The following is a 19,851-nucleotide window of genomic DNA, read 5'->3' on the forward strand; positions in this document are numbered from 1 at the left end:
TATTAGAGTTATAGTTGGCATCAAAATACATATTTTATAACCAATAAAGTACAATAGTAAAATTATAATATAAAATACGGTACGATGCGTGCAAAAAAAAGTAACCTGTTTTCTGGAATATCACAAAATTTACCCTTCTGTATCACATTACCTTGTCCTTTGCACTTTTTTTATTATCCAATTTAATAAACCCTATTTCACCCTGAGGTATATTAGGGTTATAGTTGGCATCAAAATACATATTTTATAACCAATAAAGTACAATAGTAAAATTATAATATAAAATACGGTACGATGCGTGCAAAAAAAAAAGTAACCTGTTTCCTGGAATATCACAAAATTTACCCTTCTGTATCACATTACCTTGTCCTTTGCACTTTTTTTTATTATCCAATTTAATAAACCCTATTTCACCCTGAGGTATATTAGGGTTATAGTTGGCATCAAAATACATATTTTATAACCAATAAAGTACAATAGTAAAATTATAATATAAAATACGGTACGATGCGTGCAAAAAAAAAGTAACCTGTTTCCTGGAATATCACAAAATTTACCCTTCTGTATCACATTACCTTGTCCTTCACTTGTTTTCTTATTATCCAATTTAATAAACCCTATTTCACCCTGAGGTATATTAGGGTTATAGTTGGCATCAAAATACATATTTTATAGCCAATAAAGTACAATAGTAAAATTATAATATAAAATACGGTACGATGCGTGCAAAAAAAAAGTAACCTGTTTCCTGGAATATCACAAAATTTACCCTTCTGTATCACATTACCTTGTCCTTTGCACTTTTTTTATTATCCAATTTAATAAACCCTATTTCACCCTGAGGTATATTAGGGTTATAGTTGGCATCAAAATACATATTTTATAACCAATAAACAATAGTAAAGTTATAATATAAAATAGTGGTCACAGTTACAATTCACATGAATTATGTAGAAGAATGCACCTTAATGAAAGAATGGATCCTGTTAAAGATTAATGAGATGTTTGAGGAATAATCAATGCAAAATATATACAAGAATGTCTAACCGTTTCAGAGTAAATACACGACCTAAAAAGATAATCAATAGTACATTAATATAACAAAGTTTGACTTTCACTTTCAAATTAATACTTAATTCATGAACAATGGAACAGTTAAGAGTAATAAAGGGATATTACAAGCAATGATTTACGGTTACAAGTTACATACGTGATTCAGGAACAAGTACAATGATTGAAATAATAACATAAGTAATGACTTACAACTAACGAATAACGAAATTCTTGAAGGGCAATATATAAAATAGTAGGGGCAATACAAAAGATTTAAAAACAAATGTAAACAGGAAAGGAATAATAGAAAAATTGACTTAAAATTACAAGTTAAACACATTCTTTTTAAAGCAACAGGTAACAACAAAGAGATGCTAATATCAATACATTGACTGTAGTTACAGATTAAACACATTTTAAAACAAACACGCAAAGGATCAATAGCTATTTTCAGGCATTATGTACATGGACCATGACTTTAATTCACATCTTTTTGGCGTTACTTCGTATATTATTTTGTGTTTCAATCTATTTCAATTTGTTATTTTAACTGTAACAACAAAAATATGTTTCATAAAGCCTCAAGGCATTTCTCTATATTTATTGTATCACGGTACTCTTTGTCAATGGCAACCTGTAATGGTTATAGGAAGATATATATATATATAATAGCTATCAAACTTATTATTTTAGAAGAAATAAATAGCTATAGTAAGAGGTGACTTAAAATTTACGAATTAAATACATTATTTAGTAACAATAATTGGCAATAAGGAGGTATGACAAGAAATGGCTCAAAATTAGAAATCAAATACCTAATTAAAATAAAAATTAAAACCAATAGTACAATATTATAGTATGCGAAATCGAAGACTTACAGTTTCATAATAGTTGATTAGAACTAATACGATTTTCTTTTCCCGGAATAATTTAACATCTTATAGTTTCAAGAATATTCTATTCAAGAAGGACATGAAATAATTATATGATTTTGAGTGGGTAAGTATATTGGTTAACGGTTTGGTAAATGTATAATTTAAAGTAGTATTAGTATTTATTTATTTAACCTGGTAGAGATAAGGCCGTCAGGCCTTCTCTGCCCCTCTACCAGGGGATTACAACTATAACATGAACAATAAGATTACAATTAATATTAAATTTACAATTACAATTACAATAAAAATTAAAGTGCGACAAGAATACCTGATTAATGAAAGCTAGACATTTTATCATAGAAATTAAGAACAAAGAATATTTTTGAATTTACTAAATTACAAATTAAACCTACAATAACAAAATTCTATAGTGATGAAATTACCGGATATTGAAATATTTTGTGATAGATTAAGAGAACTATTTACAAGAAACCATGTCTGAACGAGTGTTCTGTAACAACTCAAACTCGTAACTTTCACGGCAAAAGACTGGACAATCATATAATATATGTTTGACATCTTGAGATTCCTCCCCACAAATGCAGTCCTTTGCACTTGAATAGCAACAGAAAGCACAAATTCATCACTTAGCGTGTAGGTTAGTGGCTTAAACCATAAGCACGATTTCAGCTTGACATTAAAGCTAGGTGTGAAGCGAATAAAACCTGTAGGTATCTAAAATGTCTACAGGATATAACCCAGGGCGGAGATTTGAACCGGAGAGAGCCGCAGATAAGAGAAAATTAATCACGGATGAGTACACGACAGACCTGAGTTAGGAGATCAAAGAGAACTGTCTGAATTGAAATGGCGGCGGGTCGCACACGGCAAATGGGGATAATTACAACAAATCAGAGCGTTTTAATATAAGAACGAACGAGATACGTACGCCGAACGACGACATGCCATTCAAGCCGACTAACCTGCGTTTGTGGTTTGGCATTCTGAACGTGGAAAGCCCTTCCAGAATGTCGAAACTCCCCCCTCTCCACCTGCCTGTCTGCATGCCTGCGTTGACACAACATACCTCCCTTTGAACGTACTGCGATGAAACGTCATGTCTGCCACCTTTATGAAAATTAATTAACCTAGCCAGTTTTATCTACGCTCCTCTCAAAAAAAAAAAATCAGTAACTAGGGTGTATCTGTGTAGCCCCCTATTCACGTTTGAATTGTTTGATCTCCTGAAACTTGCCATTAACATCACTACGGCCTGTTATTTTAATCAGCTCGACAGGGCAGATGTTCAGACAATGGAAACAAGTGAAGTCTAGAGATAAAACGAACGTAATTATCAATAAGTACAGTCCACACCTGTGGAGTAACGGTTAGCGCGTCTGACCGCCAAAACCAGGTGGCCTGGGTTCGAATCCGGTCGGGGAAAGTTACATACTGTCATCCTCTGAGGAGTTTAGTGGTGAGAGGAATGCGGTTCCGACTAGCCTAGCGCGGTACTGGAGTGGGAGGGAACAGTGACAGCGGTAGTCTGGAAGGAAGTACAATCATACTGAAAACATTCGCCCAATTTACGAGAGCAGTATGCCTATTAGTTTTCTAACGTATTTTTGGCGAGATAGAGATACAACCATTCGTACCTATGTGTTCAGAGAAGGAAAGTATTGTAGAACATTTTAATTATTTATTTATTTATTTTTTTGTTTATTCTGGTGAAATTAAGGCCATCACACCACCAGAAATACAAATACAATAAAATAAATAAAAAGAAAAATCATAATACAACTACAATAATTAAATGAAAAGAAGAATTATACTATACAATTTATTGCTTAGTAGAATTGAATTAAATTTGTAAAGTAATCAATTTAAATATACTGTACTGCTGAACTCACTTGAGAAGTAAAACTACTTGATTTGTATTGTAAGATATCACCAAAAAAATGATTTTCGCATGACATTATAAGAATCTGTTTTTCACGATACCAATCACACATAATCTAAAATTCCAATAGAATAAAACCAAAGACTTTTCCACAGCATGTTTCCTTAAAAATGACTTGTAACGGTGAAATATTTAATATGAGTAATTCATATAATATTAACATAGCTAACATCAGGGAGATGTTTGAGCAAAAATTGCAACAATATATTTAATATATTAATAACAAAACCATATAGGCCTAGGTAAACAATATGTATATGAAATATTCACACACTGCTACAAACTGAAGACTGCATATTTTTGGACGATTAATACTTCCCACTCCGCTCGGTTGACTTGGCTGTAGCAACAAAAGAATCTACCTGCAACCCCCCCCCCCGCACCGATGGCAAGAATACCTCAGGTCCAGCGCTAAACTCTTCGGAGGAAGACAGTAGTTCGGGTTCTTCCCGGGGTTTTCCATTAACCCAATACAAGGAATTCTGGGTAACTATCAGTCCTGGATCTCGGACTCATTTCACCGGCATTATCACCTTCATTTCATTCAGACGCTAAACAACCTGAGATGTTGATAAAGCGTCGTAAAATAGGCCTAACCCAATAAAAAAAATAAGCAGTGCAATATAAGTCGTACAAAATTTTGTCCAATATTCTTTTGAGAAGATTAACTCCATATGTAGATGAAATTATTGGGGATCATCAGTGTGGTTTTAGGCGTAATAGATCAACTATTGATCAGATATCTTGTATTCGACAGACAATGGAGAAAAAATGGGAGTATAAGGATACAGTACACCAGTTATTCATAGATTTCAAAAAGGCATAAGACTCGGTTAAGAGAGAAGTTTTATATGATATTCTTATTGAATTTGGTATTCCCAAGAAACTAGTTCGATTAATTAAAATGTGTCTCAGTGAAACGTATAGCAAAGTTCGCATAGATCAGTTTCTGTCAAATGCGTTTCCGATTCACTGAGGGCTAAAGCAAGGAGATGCACTGTCACCTTTACTTTTTAACTTTGCTCTAGAGTATGCCATTAGGAAAGTCCAGGATAACAGACAGGGTTTGGAATTGAACGGGTTACGTCAGCTGCTTGTCTATGCGGATGACGTGAATATGTTAGGAGAAAATTCACAAACGATTAGGGAAAACACGGGAATTTAACATGAAGCAAGTAAAGACATAGGTTTGGAAGTAAATCCCGAAAAGACAAAGTATATGATTATGTCTCGTGACGGGAATATTGTACGAAATGGAAATATAAAACTCGGACATTTATCCTTTGAAAAGGTGGAAAAATTCAATACCTGGGAGCAACAGTAACAAACATAAATGATACTCGGGAGGAAATTAAACACAGAATAAATATGGGAAATGACTACTATTATTCGGTTGAGAAGCTTTTGTCATCTAGTCTTCTGTCAAAAAATCTGAAAGTTAGAATTTATGAAACAGTTATGTTACCGGTTGTTCTTTATGGTTGTGAAACTTGGACTCTCACTTTGAGAGAGGAACATAGGTTAAGGATGTTTGAGAATAAGGTTCTTAGGAAAATATTTGGGGCTAAGAGGGATGAGTCCCGCGCCCTGGCGTCGCGGTCTAAGGCATCCTGCCTAGGACTCCTGAGGGAAGAAATTTTCTCATGAAATTTCGGCCAGTGTATGGGACCGGTGCCCACCCAGCATCGTGATGCACTTGGGGAGCTACGATAGGTAGCGAAATCCGGTTGCGAATGCCAGCTATAACGGCTGGGGGGATCATCGTGCTAACCACACGATACCTCCATTCTGGTTGGATGATCGTCCACCTCTGCTTCGACATGTGGGCGTGAGGCCAGCAGCCGGATGGTCGGTCTAGACCCTTCACGGGCTGTAGCGCCACGGATTATTATTATTATTAAGAGAGATGAAGTTACAGGAGAATGTAGAAAGTTACATAACGCAGAACATCACGCATTGTATTCTTCACCTTACATAATTAGAACATTAAATCCATAAGTTTGAGATGGGCAGGGCATGTAGCACGTATGGGCGAATCCAGAAATGCATATAGATTGTTAGTTGGGAAGCCGGAGAAAAAAAGATCTTTGGGGAGGCGGAGACGTAAGTGGAAGGATGATATTAAAATGGATTTGAGGACGTGGGATATGATTGTAGAGACTGGATTAATCTTGCTCAGGACAGGGACCGATGTCGGGCTTATGTGAGGTCGGCAATGAACCTTCGTATTCCTTAAAAGTATTTGTAAGTAAGTACTATGAAACCCCGTCAGTTTAGAGTATTCGCATGTCTTTCGATGTCATAATTATACTTCAGTATAAACAGTTAAGGGTGAAATTCGAACAGATTGTAGTACAAAATAAATAATGAACGTAATCACATGTGGTAATGTGTTTGGATACACGATAAATTATTTGATAATCTGTTACCAACACAAAGACCTTCATGGTAAGCCTGGACAGTAGACAACCCCCAAAAGCTTAGACCCCCGCGTAACTAGCGAAGAGTTCGTAAAGATAAAGTAATGAGAAACCTGCATTTTATATTAAAGAAATGCCCATAAAATAGACATTTTCGAATCTCGTGCACCACAAATACCACTTCAGTGAACACCGAGGATTAACATCGAGCTCGCAAAATAATAAGCTTGCGCACCAGCAGCCAATGAGAATGGTTGTTCTGGTGGGGAAATGTGACGTATTTAGGAGTGCACGGCTTCCATTGTAACAAGCACGTTGCTGCCTATTGGAACTCCCCGAGCCTTGTAACAACGAATAAAATATTACCCAAACCGAGAATCCTCCTCCCTGTATACTTCGTTCCATCTTGCAATAAACCCCGGCCAATATGGAATATTACAGCCCGCATAAAGTTTGTGTGCGACTCAGAGTTGGACAGATTTATCGGCAGGACCTAAATTCCGACCGTCGCAAAAACGCTCGTTTAAATCAGCAAGTCCAATTAATAGCAGTGTCAATAGCGAATTTATTGCGGTTGCAACGCATATAAATTGCGTGTGCATAATTACAGTTCTCATTATTTGCTTTATGGGACGGGCTAATGTATAATTAGGGCCGACCCGGCTAATTCCGCGCTAATTTGGATAAATGAGCCACGAATTGCGACACAGATTTCGATATTTCTGCGGTCAGCTCCAAAATATTACAGGTCTATCTGATTATTTTCCCCACAGTTACAGTCTACAGTGAGATTTTTTTATCGACATTCATTTTAAAGCGATGGAAATGACATATGAACGTTTCATGTCTGTGCAGCCGTGCCGAGAACTTGACTCGCGAGACGTGGCTCGCAGTGATAGCTGTGCATTTCGTTTACTTCTAACCTCCGCCAACCCCCACCCTCTCATTCACTGGAGTCAAACTCCGTTCCATTTCCATTTGTCTCTGACCTGCGAGTGTCATATGTCTCTCTCGAAACCATGTACGAAAGTTCCAAGTAGGATGGGAGGACGCATTTTTTTGCTGTCAATATGATGAGAATATTAAATGTATGATTTGTTCACAAGTATTACGAGGAAAACGGTTGTATAACATAAAACAGCATTATACTACATGTTACTGATGAAACATTAAAAGGTTAAGTGTTATCATCATCATCATCATCATCATCATCATCATCATCATCATCCCTGTACGTCGACCCTTTTTCAGCAGATGTACGAATAATGCGGTTAGATCTTCAATTTAAACTCACAGATTTACAATGTGATGTTAAATGAAAGCTAGATGTAAGGACTTGACAAATGTTGAACTTTTCAAATCTTTGCCAAAAAATAAATATCCGAAGCTTCGTTCTTTCGCTTGCTCTGTTGAAGCCATGTTCGCTACAACTTACGTTTGTGAAAAATTATTTCCAACAATTAAAATAGTAAAAACCAAATTTAGATCACGACTGACAGACAAATACCTTCGTGATCAACTACGACTGGCAGTAAGTGACATAATTCCTGATTTTGAAACTTTGTCGCAGAGACATTCTGAAGACAGTTAATTTTAGGTTGTGACTTGTTCATGTCTTTCTTCGTTACACGTACTAAACATTAGTTTGTAGCCTTGTACTGTATAAAATTATATTTAAGTGCTTGACGTAAGGAAAATGAAAATCCCTTAATAAGTCAGACAGTTGCTTCACTTCCCCTTCGGGTGTCCGCCTCCCTCTATAGGTGCTATGCACGTTGCAGGTTACACAGTGGCTCGGCGCACGATCACATTTTCGCCACCTCTGAAATTGACAAGAGACGTAGTTTTAGTCCAAATGCTCTAATTTATCGTGAACAGTTGCAAAGTAGTACTACTATTGTCTGTGTGTTGTCACAAAGAATAGAATAGAATAGAAAGTTTTATTTCGCTGGCAGAGTTTGGGCCACCAGGCCTTCTCTTCCACTCAATCAGCCTTAATCAATACAATAGTGATGTACTTACTTACTTACTTACAAATGGCTTTTAAGGAACACGAAGGTTCATTGCCGCCCTCACATAAGCCCGCCATCGGTCCCTATCCTGTGCAAGATTAATCCAGTCTCTATCATCATATCCCACCTCCCTCAAATCCATTTTAATATTATCCTCCCATCTACGTCTCGGCCTCCATAAAGTTCTTTTTCCCTCCCGTCTTCCAACTAACATTCTATATGCATTTCTGGATTCGCCCATACGTGCTACATGCCCTGCCCATCTCAAACGTCTGGATTTTAAGTTCCTAATTATGTCAGGTGAAGAATACAATGCGTGCAGCTCTGTGTTGTGTAACTTTCTCCATTCTCCTGTAACTTCATCCCGCTTAGCCCCAAATATTTTCCTAAGCACCTTATTCTCAAACACCCTTAACCTATGTTCCTCTTTCAGAGTGATAGTCCAAGTTTCACAACCATACAGAACAACCGGTAATATAACTGTTTTATAAATTCTAACTTTCAGATTTTTGGACAGCAGACTGGATGATAAACCGAATAATAACACGCATTTCCCATATTTATTCTGCGTTTAATTTCCTTCCGAGTGTCATTTATATTTGTTACTGTTGCTCCAAGATATTTGAATTTTTCCACCTCTTCAAAGGATAAATCTCCAATTTTTATATTTCCATTTCGTACAATATTCTGGTCACGAGACATAATCATATACTTTGTCTTTTCGGGATTTACTTCCAAACCGATCGCTTTACTTGCTTCAAGTAAAATTTCCGTGTTTTCCCTAATCGTCTGTGTATTTTCTCCTAACATATTCACGTCATCTGCATAGACAAGAAGCTGATGTAACCCGTTCAATTCCAAATCCTGCCTGTTATCCTGAACTTTCCTAATGTAATATTCTAGAGCGAAGTTAAAAAGTAAAGGTGATAGTGCATCTCCCTGCTTTAGCCCGCAGTGAATTGGAAAAGCATAAGATAGAAACTGACCTATACGGACTCTGCTGTATGTTTCACTGAGACACATTTTAATTAATCGAACTAGTTACAATAGTGATATACATATTTAAATTATGAACATTTACAATACACTTAAAAGAATTTCCAGCAATATTCTTCAGTTAAGTTTTAACGACTAGTACATGTTTATTTAAATTCAGATAAAACCTATAAGAAAAAGTAATAACTTAATTTATGAGCTAATATAATTCAATTCAGTCTATATGCAATATGTAAAGAATTGTAATTAAGTTTAGATAGCTAGTTGATTAAAACGATGAGAATTAATTTAATAGAAATTCACTAGAATTATGATATAGAGAGCAAAATATAAATCTGAAATATATTCATATAATGAGAATATTAATGTAAAGAGATTTTGCCATTAGAGGTTTTGTATTCTATTTAGAGAAATTAATGGGAATAATAAAAATGGACAGATATTAGTTTCATTATAAGTAACAAATATTAGGGGAGAGTTGGGTAGTATCGGACATCGGGTAATATCGGACAGTAATGTTTCTTTCATCTATCACCAGATGGTAGTACCTAAGTACCTAAGTAACATGGCTACGTTTCTGTATGCGACATCTGAACACTGGTACTAGGCCTACCATCTGGTAGTAGATCAAAGAAACATCACTGTCCGATATTATCCAACTTTCCCCTCGTCAGTAATTAATCTGTTAAGCAAGAATTTGTGTAATTTTGTCTAAATTAAGTTATTGTCCAACAACCCCTTACATCACTCGGAAGCGAGTTCCAATTTCTAGCAACTGAAACTGTATAGGATGAAGGATATAAAGATGTCTTGTGGTGAGGTATAATGAGTAAATTGTTATGATGAGATCTTGTACTTAGCTGATGATATGCGGATAAATTTTGAAAACGAGAAGTCAAACAGATTATTATGCAAATCTAGTCTTTCAGGTGAAGCTCCCTGTAAAGCAGATTTGAATAATTTCAAGGGAAAAATTGTTCCGGGGCCGGGTATCGATCCGGGACCTCTGGTTGAACGTACCAGCGCTCTTTCCAACTGAGCTACCCGGGAACTCCACCCGACACCGTCTCAACTTTTCCCTTTATATCCACACAACTCGCGTGAGCTGACGAAACGCCAGAGACCCACATCGGTAAAGCAGATTTGAATAATTTCAAGGGAAAAATTATTCCGGGGCCGGGTATCGATCCCGGGACCTCTGGTTGAACGTACCAGCGCTCTTTCCAACTGAGCTACCCGGGAGCATCACCTGAAAGACTAGATTTGCATAATATATACGTCACTGTATACGTTAACAGAAAACCACAATTCCAAGTCACACAGAGATTGTGTGCACTCGATGTGGGTCTCTGGCGTTTCGTCAGCCCACGCGAGTTGTGGGGATATAAAGGGAAAAGTTGAGACGGTGTCGGGTGGAGTTCCCGGGTAGCTCAGTTGGAAAGAGCGCTGGTACGTTCAACCAGAGGTCCCGGGATCGATACCCGGCCCCGGAACAATTTTTCCCTTGAAATTATTCAAACAGATTATTCAAACAGATTATTATTATTATTATTATTATTATTATTATTATTATTATTATTACCTTTATGATTATTTCATGGAATGAAGTTCTCTTGTTTCACTTTCCTGCCCTAGCAGAAGAGCTAATCCACTCCAAACCGATCAAGAAACTGTTGATCTCGATCTCCAAATATATTTACGTCACCTGTTCCAACACACTGCACCTGACAAGAGGCATAATGTCGACCGCTGTGGAATTGCAAGCAGCACTTCTTTTAAATGTACCGTATTCAGCATAAACTTTGTCTCGTAAAATACTAATCCAGAAGTCCAAGAAGTTCTTCGTTCTTGAACATTGTCCATTTCTTCATCTCAATGAATCCTATTCAAACCAACTCTGAAGTTTATAGAAGATTCTAAGCTTCTAAAATAGTGTAGAAAAGTCTAAATCAATGGCGAAGAAATAATATGTGTATTACAATAAAACATAGGCATTAAAGTTGGTGTGAATTTCGATCCTCACGATTTAACAACAGATACACTTCTGCCTCTTTCATATTTTCTTCCAGGTTATTTTTACGCGATCGACAACGAATGTGCGGGACTGCATAACTTCGTATATACTCCGTGTTCAGTTCAAAGTGTGTCATGGCTCGCTGTGTGACGTCATGTGTTAGCCGATGAGCCTAGAGAATTCAATCTTCCTACACTTTCGCAAAGGCGTATTACCTATGTGCCAGAGAAGTTGCCTGGCAAGTACGGCGTTCATTCTGTAGAGTACTTTCCGATACGTACGGTAACGCCAGTAGTGGCAGGAATGTGAACTGTTTGGAAACACGTACTGAGGTGAGTTTTTTTTCTCTATGTGGAGAGGGTTAAGACGATTACTTACGTATTTGTTAATATTAACTTTGACGGTCAACATGGACACGGAGCATTTGATTTGTGTTGTGGAATGTTACCGTACGCAACCGATGATAACAAATACCCTGCGACGACCTGCCCGCGCAAAACACAGTTCGAAAGAGGTTATGGTAGCACACAGACTTTACAGACCGCCATCTGTTGCTACGACGTTCAAGTTATACCGTATACGTTCTCAAGTTCAGATTGAACACCTTGATTAATAGGCAACTTCTCTGACATAAAAGCTGAAACTCGCTTAAAATCGCTGACTCACAACAGTGACGTCATGACACACTTTGAAATGAACACCCAGTAGAAGTGATATGTGATTCACCATATATGTTGAATTTTGTTAAAATCTGACCGTGACAGTAGAATTCAAGGCAAATTAAAGAGAGGGGACTTTTTTTTTACAAATACCGCTAATGCAATCAATAATATTTGAGGTGTATAAATACAGGGTCTTTGAAAATTCTGTGGACATGAGGTTTGTGCAGTAATTCGTGCTGGTTTTTCTCTTTTGTCCAGCGATCCGTACGATGAGTCGAGTGAGATGTTGGGGGACTCCCCTGACACGGTGACTGAACTACCGACCAACCGCAGCCAACCAAAGAGGAAAAATCGCAAGAAGAAATTCAGAGGTAAGTACAATTTATATTTTCTTGTTGCAGCTTTATAGCTCAAATCCGATCACACTTTGTCAACGTATTTTCCACCACTAGTTCTTAATAATAATAATAATAATAATAATAATAATAATAATAATAATAATAATAATTTTATTGAATATAGTTCATTGTGTTGTCACTACAACAATTATTATTTTTCGGTACTTGATATACCTGACGTGCCAAGAATTCGAAGGTTGAAGAACACAAATTTATAAAGAGAAAAATATGAACATAATAATATTGTTTTTCTTGTTCAGGAAATCATGCCGACATTAAGTTTTTAATTTAATAAAACACTTATAATGTATTTATTTGTATGTTGATACAGTTGACAATATAAATGAAACATGATTTCACGTACTTTTCTTCAATTAATGTTTGTACATATAAAATTTTGCAAAAAGTGGATATGTCCGAATGATTTTTTTTTTCCAAGAAACCATACAAAAGAGAACAGTGAAACTTTTACAAAAGTTGGCAGATATATGAGAGATCTGTTTAAATATGTCAGATCATTATATTGTATGAGAATCGTGAGGGACAGTTTTTTTTCGTTTTCTGAAAAACTGATGTTTTGGACTTGTCCGGTTTTTGCTATCAACTCTTCAATTACTTCTACCTTCGCCTACACTGATTCTCGAAATATTAGCAGTGGCTCGAATTGTAACGTAGTTGGTTACAAGTCCAGTGGATCCTGGCTCGATTTCCGGTGGATAGGGGAGTAGTGGGTACAGTGAGACACAAAATATTAATACATATGTGTGCAAGTGATAATTGAAGTATTTTAAAAATCAAGTGCAATAGAAATAGACATTAAAACATGGAATATAATAATACACAAACAAAAATGTTGATAAATAAAGGACATAATATACAATACGTGTTTGTCAAAAAAATGCAAATGTCTCACTGTTCCCATTCAGGAGGGTACAGTGAGACACTACGGTGTCTATTAACGGACATTGAAATGATTTACATTTGTTTCAAAAGAAAACAAACACTTGCTGTCTCTTTATCTTGCCATGTTCTGTAGGCTTATTTATAATCATTTTGATATCTGACTTCGAAATCATTGAAACATCTGGAACATTTGGAAAAGTGAATTTTCCATGACATTTCAAACTTTTGCGAAAAAATGAAATGAATTTTTGGTGACAACAAAGCTTATAATTATAATAATTTAATGTAATTCTTTATTATTTTTTAACATTTTCTTAAATTTTGTGAATAATGTTTTATTTATGAAACCATTAAAATGTAATGTATCCATTATTTTAAGCTCTAGTTCCTAAATTGGTTACTAGTATGTTCATTTTTAATGTTAGTTATTGGTAAATGCAATATAATTACAGTTTGTTTTTGCAAACCATTGGTACATGGGAACAGTGAGACGTCTCAGTGTACCCTTCAATGGCATGTCTCACTGTTCCCTTTACGCATAGTTCATTTAAAAATGACGCCATCACTTCAAAATTAAAACAAGAAATACGAAACTTTGCCAAACATAATCTCAAATACCATAGCATTAGGTAACATAACATTCATATTTATATCTCATTTGTATATCCAATATAACCTTCATTAAACACAAGCCAAAATTTTATTTCTAGAGTGAAAAATTACGAATTATTTTTTAATGACTCACCTTCATAACTAGAATCAAATCTAGTATGAAAATACTGTTACTTTACTCATGCAACATACAACTCCACTGTTACCAACATCTCAACATCAAAATTTACCATCTAATAAAAAATGTCTCATTGTTCTCCCTGTCATACTGTACCCACTTCTCCCCTATCTAGTGTTGGCTCATTGGTTGCAGGGCAGAACAGGGCTCGGCGGCCGCGAACCCGGTCGCACGAGAACCAGATCCTGGCAGCCTCGCCGGTCCACCTGAACAGCAGCATGGCGGCCCGCCTGGACCTGAGCTGCCTGCTAGGTCAGCGCAGAGGCCGAGGCCTGATCAAAGCCCCCGATCTGCCCAGCACGACCGGCGCCAAGTACACGAGGTGCGTCCAGACTCAAGCTCTTGTTGTCTTTCAGATTGTTTATCGATCAGCTGTCCGTAACACGTCTTCTTATAATGTCTAATTATAATGTGTATAGAGGAAATATTGTGATTATGCTAAAACTCGATTGCAACATTTTCAACAAACTACAGTGAAACCTCCGCTTACAGACATCCCGAAGATACGGACACTCCTCAAATACGGACAGATTTTTATGTCCCAAATGAAATAATGTAGAAATATTGATAATCAAAGATAAACCACATATGTTAGGCCAATTATACAGTGTTCATAGATTTGATAAGAAACGTAAAAAATTACATATTACAGTTATATGAACACTAATAAATACAATAATCATCATCATCATCCTTCACGAATTAGGCCTCTGTAGACCTGTTTCGGCCCCATCTAGCAGTCTTCTTAAAGATCTTCCTGGTCGACGATGTCCTCTAGGTTTATATTGCATCATAATTTTTGGGATTCTTGAATTTTCCATTCTTCTTACATGATCTAGCCAATTGAATTTGTATCTGCTGATTTTTTCTTCTACTGACTCTACTTATAATTGTTCTATAATTTCTTCATTCCTTTTTCGGTCTAAAAGAGTATATCCTGCTGTCCTCCTCAAAAATTTCATTTCCGTTGCTTTGATTCTGTTCATGTCTTTTTTCTTTAATGACCAAATCTCGCTTCCGTATAAAAGGGTGGGTAATGCTAATGTATTATATATTTTTATTCTTGTAGATTTTTGTACTAATTTAGCTTTTAATGCATTGTTTATTATTCCTAGAATTTGTGTAAATTTGGTAATTTTCTTGTTCACATCTTTTTCATTTTGATAAGACATTTCACAACCCAGATAATTGAAATTTTGCACTTGTTCGAGGCATTGGTTATTGTGTATTATCTTAATTCTGACTGGGTCTTGTCCTAAAATGCCATTACTTTTGATTTTTGTGCTGAAATTTCCATCCCAAAATCTTTTAATATTTTATTTAATGTATACAATCCTCTTTGTAAATTATCCTCTGAATTGGAAATTATGACTTGATCATCGGCATAGAGTAAGGTATTTAATGTTAGAGCACTGGTTATTTTGATTCCTGATGTGTAGATTTGGTTCCATTTTAAAATAATTTCATTTATATAAATATTAAATAAAGTTGGTGATAGTGGACAACCTTAATAATAATTTAATAATTTATTTATTTAATCTGACAGTATTAAGGTCATAAGGCCTTCTCTTCCATCCTGCCAGATAGCACATATAAGTACAAAAAAGAAATACAAACACTGATGAAAATAATACAAATTAAGTTAAAGCCCTATAGAGGGTCAAAAGGGTCAAAAGAACAGTATAGAGCTCTCATCGAGCTAATACAAGAAAAAAGAAAGAAAACAGAGATAGCAATGATGATATTGATAACTGACAATAATAATAATAATAATAATAATAATAATAATAATAATAATAATAATAATAATAGTAATAATAATAATAATAATAATAATAATAATAATAATAATAAATACATTACATATTAATTGTCAATTTTACAACAGCATAGTTACAGTATTTACTATATGTCATGGGTTAAGGCAAAGTTGGGCAACCTGACAGGTGTTCAAAAAGCAATTCCATGAACTAGAATGTGATTTTTTAATTTAAATTTGAATTTTGATATTGTCCGACAGTCTCTGACATGGTCAGGGAGAGAATTCCAGAGGCGTGGAATAGATATGCTGAAAGATAATGAGTAGAAGGATGTTCTGTGCAGAGGAATAGAGAGAAGGTACATGTTCCGGGTTCGAGGTAGTGAAAGGTAAACAAAACAAGATGCTAGGTAAGAGGGTGTGGAGGTGTGGATGATTTTAAATAGTAATAAGAGAGAGTTGAAGAATCTTCTTTCTTTAAGTGGAATAATTATTAAAAAATTAGTAATAGTCAGACATGTTTCGGGGATGCTTCTCCATCCTCAGTGACTTTACCACGACTGCAAGAGGAAAACAAATGTAATTATCTCATGTATAATTATATTTTAAAAAATAATGACAAATAGAAAATATGAGATGTCTGAATAGTAATATTTAAGCCTTTCAACGGCTGGAAAAGTTAAAAAATACTAATTTATTACCAGTATGTCTTATATATATGCATATGAAAAAGAGAATATAAAAAATTTGATAGAATTAAAAAATGTTAAAGTAAAACTGACAATTTAAAATAATAATTAACATCTAATGATGTATGTACATTCTTATAATAAAAAGTTTACACAGATCATATTTAAAAAATGGAAATACAAAAAATTAATGATAATAATATAATTATATTATATTTATTAGTGTTCATATAACTGTAACATATAATTTTTTACGTTTCTTATAAATAATGATAAATTTAACTCTCGTTTACGGACACTCTCAGACACGGACACGGACACGGACATGGACAGCTGTTTCACAGTCCCAAAGCTTGCTTTACCTCCTGATTGCGGACAGAACTTGGATTTCAAGACCTAATGTGTTACAAAAATGGAAAATTTAGTTTTGAGAACTGTACAGAAATTCCTCAACATGAAAGAAGACAGTAAGGTTTTCGTAGGCTACCACTAGCCCAGCCGGCTACACCTGGAAGCGGGTGGATAAACAAAGTCATAAAACTTAACCTGTCTGATGGGTCCAAGTTTCCCGCGATCGTGAAATTGTATTCGACACATGATAGGGTTAGTAGGATTATTCTCTCATTTGAATCAGTAATCTGTTTCGAGAGACATGGCACCTGAACGAAAAGGTTAAGTTGAAAACTGTAAATTACAGTACTGCGTAACTGTAGACCTAGAATAAAATTGCATAGTACAGTACTGTATTTTTCCTTTTTTGGTCTTATCTACTGTAGTTCAAAGTTGCAAAGATTTTACTGTAGTATACTGTATTTAGAATTAAACTACAGTAATAAATTTCATTTAAAGCGTGAAGGGATACATAGTGCATATTATGAATTTACTGTTAGATTGGGGAGCCTCCCTCCCATTAAAGGACACCTCCCAGATGCGGACAGATTGTTACGTCCCTTCGATGTCCGTAAATGGGAGGTTTCACTGTATCCGTATATGCATTTCGCAACCCTAAAACGAAAAGTGATTTTAATAGCTATACCGTCTACAGTAGAGGTGACCAAAGCGGGTGTCGTGATCACGTCGTGTAATCACAGACATTCAAACGGGTACGAGGAGTTTCCTGTACATTGCTGTGTGTTTCATTCACGTACTGAAGGCAAGCAGTGGCGGTATCATGTCGCTCTACAAACAGTAAGACGTGGTTTCGTAAAGAATGAGAAGGAGAACTTTTTTATTTTTCTGTCGGACAAAATGTAATATGTTTACTTTGCTCAACGGTTCAATTAGGAGTATATGGAAACATTAATTGCCACGCCGAATAATGTATTATTATTGTTATTATTATTATTATTATTATTATTATTACTGACCACTACGTATGAGTTTCTATAATTCTCCTGTACGTGCAAGAATATTGATATTTTTAGATCTTCTCTCTAGAAGGATAAAATTATTAGGTTTTATCTCAATTTTAATCTTCTTAATCTTTAGATGAGGGTAACTATTTATTACTTATTCATTTAGTAATAATATTGTAGAAAAACTGATTCAATATTATGTGCCAACGAACTGTTAAACGCCAGGAATTGACATGTCTTAAATCATAGCCAGGAAGAGAAAGATGAGATAAATAAATGTAAGGAAGTCGGCTACCTAATGGGGTTTGAAATATCTCGTGCTCTGAAGTCCTTTAATAGAACAGAATTTCTCAAAAGAGTAATGATTAAAATAGCTTAAATAACTTGTCCATAAGAAGTTTTTAATTTTGAAAAACTACGAATTTCTCATCCAAGTATCGAGAGAAGAATTTACAAAATTCCTGATTATATTCAAGAGGAAGGTTAAAAAAAAGACGCAAGAAAAATCGTATATTATTCACTGGCTCTTGATGACAGCAGTGACATTACTGATACAGCAAAGCTTGAGATTTTTATCCGCGGGATTGATCAAGATGTTAGTACAGGAACCACCACTGGTTGTAGTTTTCATGCCAAGCACCTTTCCTCCGTCTCCTTACTTCATAGGCTGTCTGTCGCATGTAATCACTGCAGCTCGAGCTTTGGTCACCGCTGGTCTACAGTACCTGTCTGTCAAGAGGAGTAATTTCTCGTGAACTATTTGGTCGGATTGGTCCATTATATTCAATATCTCTGAGTAAAATTTCTACACATTTAAAGTACAAATCAAATTCGAAATATTCGTCCTTCAATCATATGGCGTTATACTATCTGTGTCAATTATGGCGGTCGCAATTTTGAATATTTCCTATAGTTTGTCAATACTATTTTCTTAATATAATAATAATAATAATAATAATAATAATAATAATAATAATAATAATGGATTTATTTAACCAGGGTCCACACCTGTGGAGTAACGGTTAGCGCGTCTAGCCGCGAAACCAGGTGGCCCGGGTTCGATTCCCGGTCGGGGCACGTTACCTGGTTGAGGTTTTTTCCGGGGTTTTCCCTCAACCCAATATGAGCAAATGCTGGGTAACTTTCGGTGTTGGACCCCGGACTCATTTCACCTGCATTATCACCTTCATCTCATTCAGACGCTAAATAACCTAAGCTGTTGATAAAGCGTCGTAAAATAACCTACTAAAATAAAAATAAAATTTAACCTGGCAGAGTTAAGGCCGTAAGGCCTTCTCTTACACTCAACCAGGATTAAAACTTGCTTACATAGTTGAACATACAATTGGATCGGAATTAAGTAATTACATACTGATACAATTTAGGTACTACATAATGAGATCAAAAGAGGTAGTTACATAAAATTTACCTCATAAAATAAAAATAAACATAGTGGAATACATATTAATGTTGTTTGAATCAAATACGAATCCCATAAAAACAGAAGCCTGTAATTCAATAAAAAAAATGTATACAGTAAAAATAAAAATTTACACATTAGTATACATATTAGTATTAGATTACAAGTAAGTAGGATTCACATAATTAAACCCGAAACCGACAATTGAATAAAATGTACACAAAAAATAGATTATTAATAAAAAACAACACAGTGGGATACATATTGGCGTTAAGTGATAAATAAACACGATTTACTTACTTACTTACTTACTTACTTTACTTACTTACTTACTTACTTACTTACTTACTTACTTACTTACTTACTTACTTACTTATTGGCTTTTAAGGAACCCGGAGGTTCATTGCCGCCCTCACATAAGCCCGCCATTGATCCCTATCCTGAGCAAGATTAATCCAGTCTCTACCATCATATCCCACATCCCTCAAATCCATTTTAATATTATCTTCCCATCTACGTCTCGGCCTCCCCAAAGGTCTTTTCCC

The 19,851-nt window shown here is 35.4% G+C and overlaps 1 protein-coding gene across 3 annotated transcripts in view; it reads left to right on the forward strand.

The window, feature by feature from the left end:
• Positions 1-19,851, forward strand: part of LOC138702841 (fibrillin-2-like) — an 868,508-nt gene that overhangs the window by 640,358 nt on the left and 208,299 nt on the right. For all 3 annotated transcript variants that reach the window (XM_069830178.1, XM_069830179.1, XM_069830181.1), the window contains exons 4-5: positions 12,251-12,363; positions 14,219-14,405. In XM_069830178.1, coding sequence (XP_069686279.1) covers positions 12,251-12,363; positions 14,219-14,405 — 300 coding nt within the window. The remainder of the gene's footprint in view (positions 1-12,250; positions 12,364-14,218; positions 14,406-19,851) is intronic.

The sequence above is a fragment of the Periplaneta americana genome, chromosome 7 (genome assembly GCF_040183065.1).
Source record: "Periplaneta americana isolate PAMFEO1 chromosome 7, P.americana_PAMFEO1_priV1, whole genome shotgun sequence".
Classification (NCBI taxonomy): Eukaryota; Metazoa; Arthropoda; class Insecta; order Blattodea; family Blattidae; genus Periplaneta; species Periplaneta americana.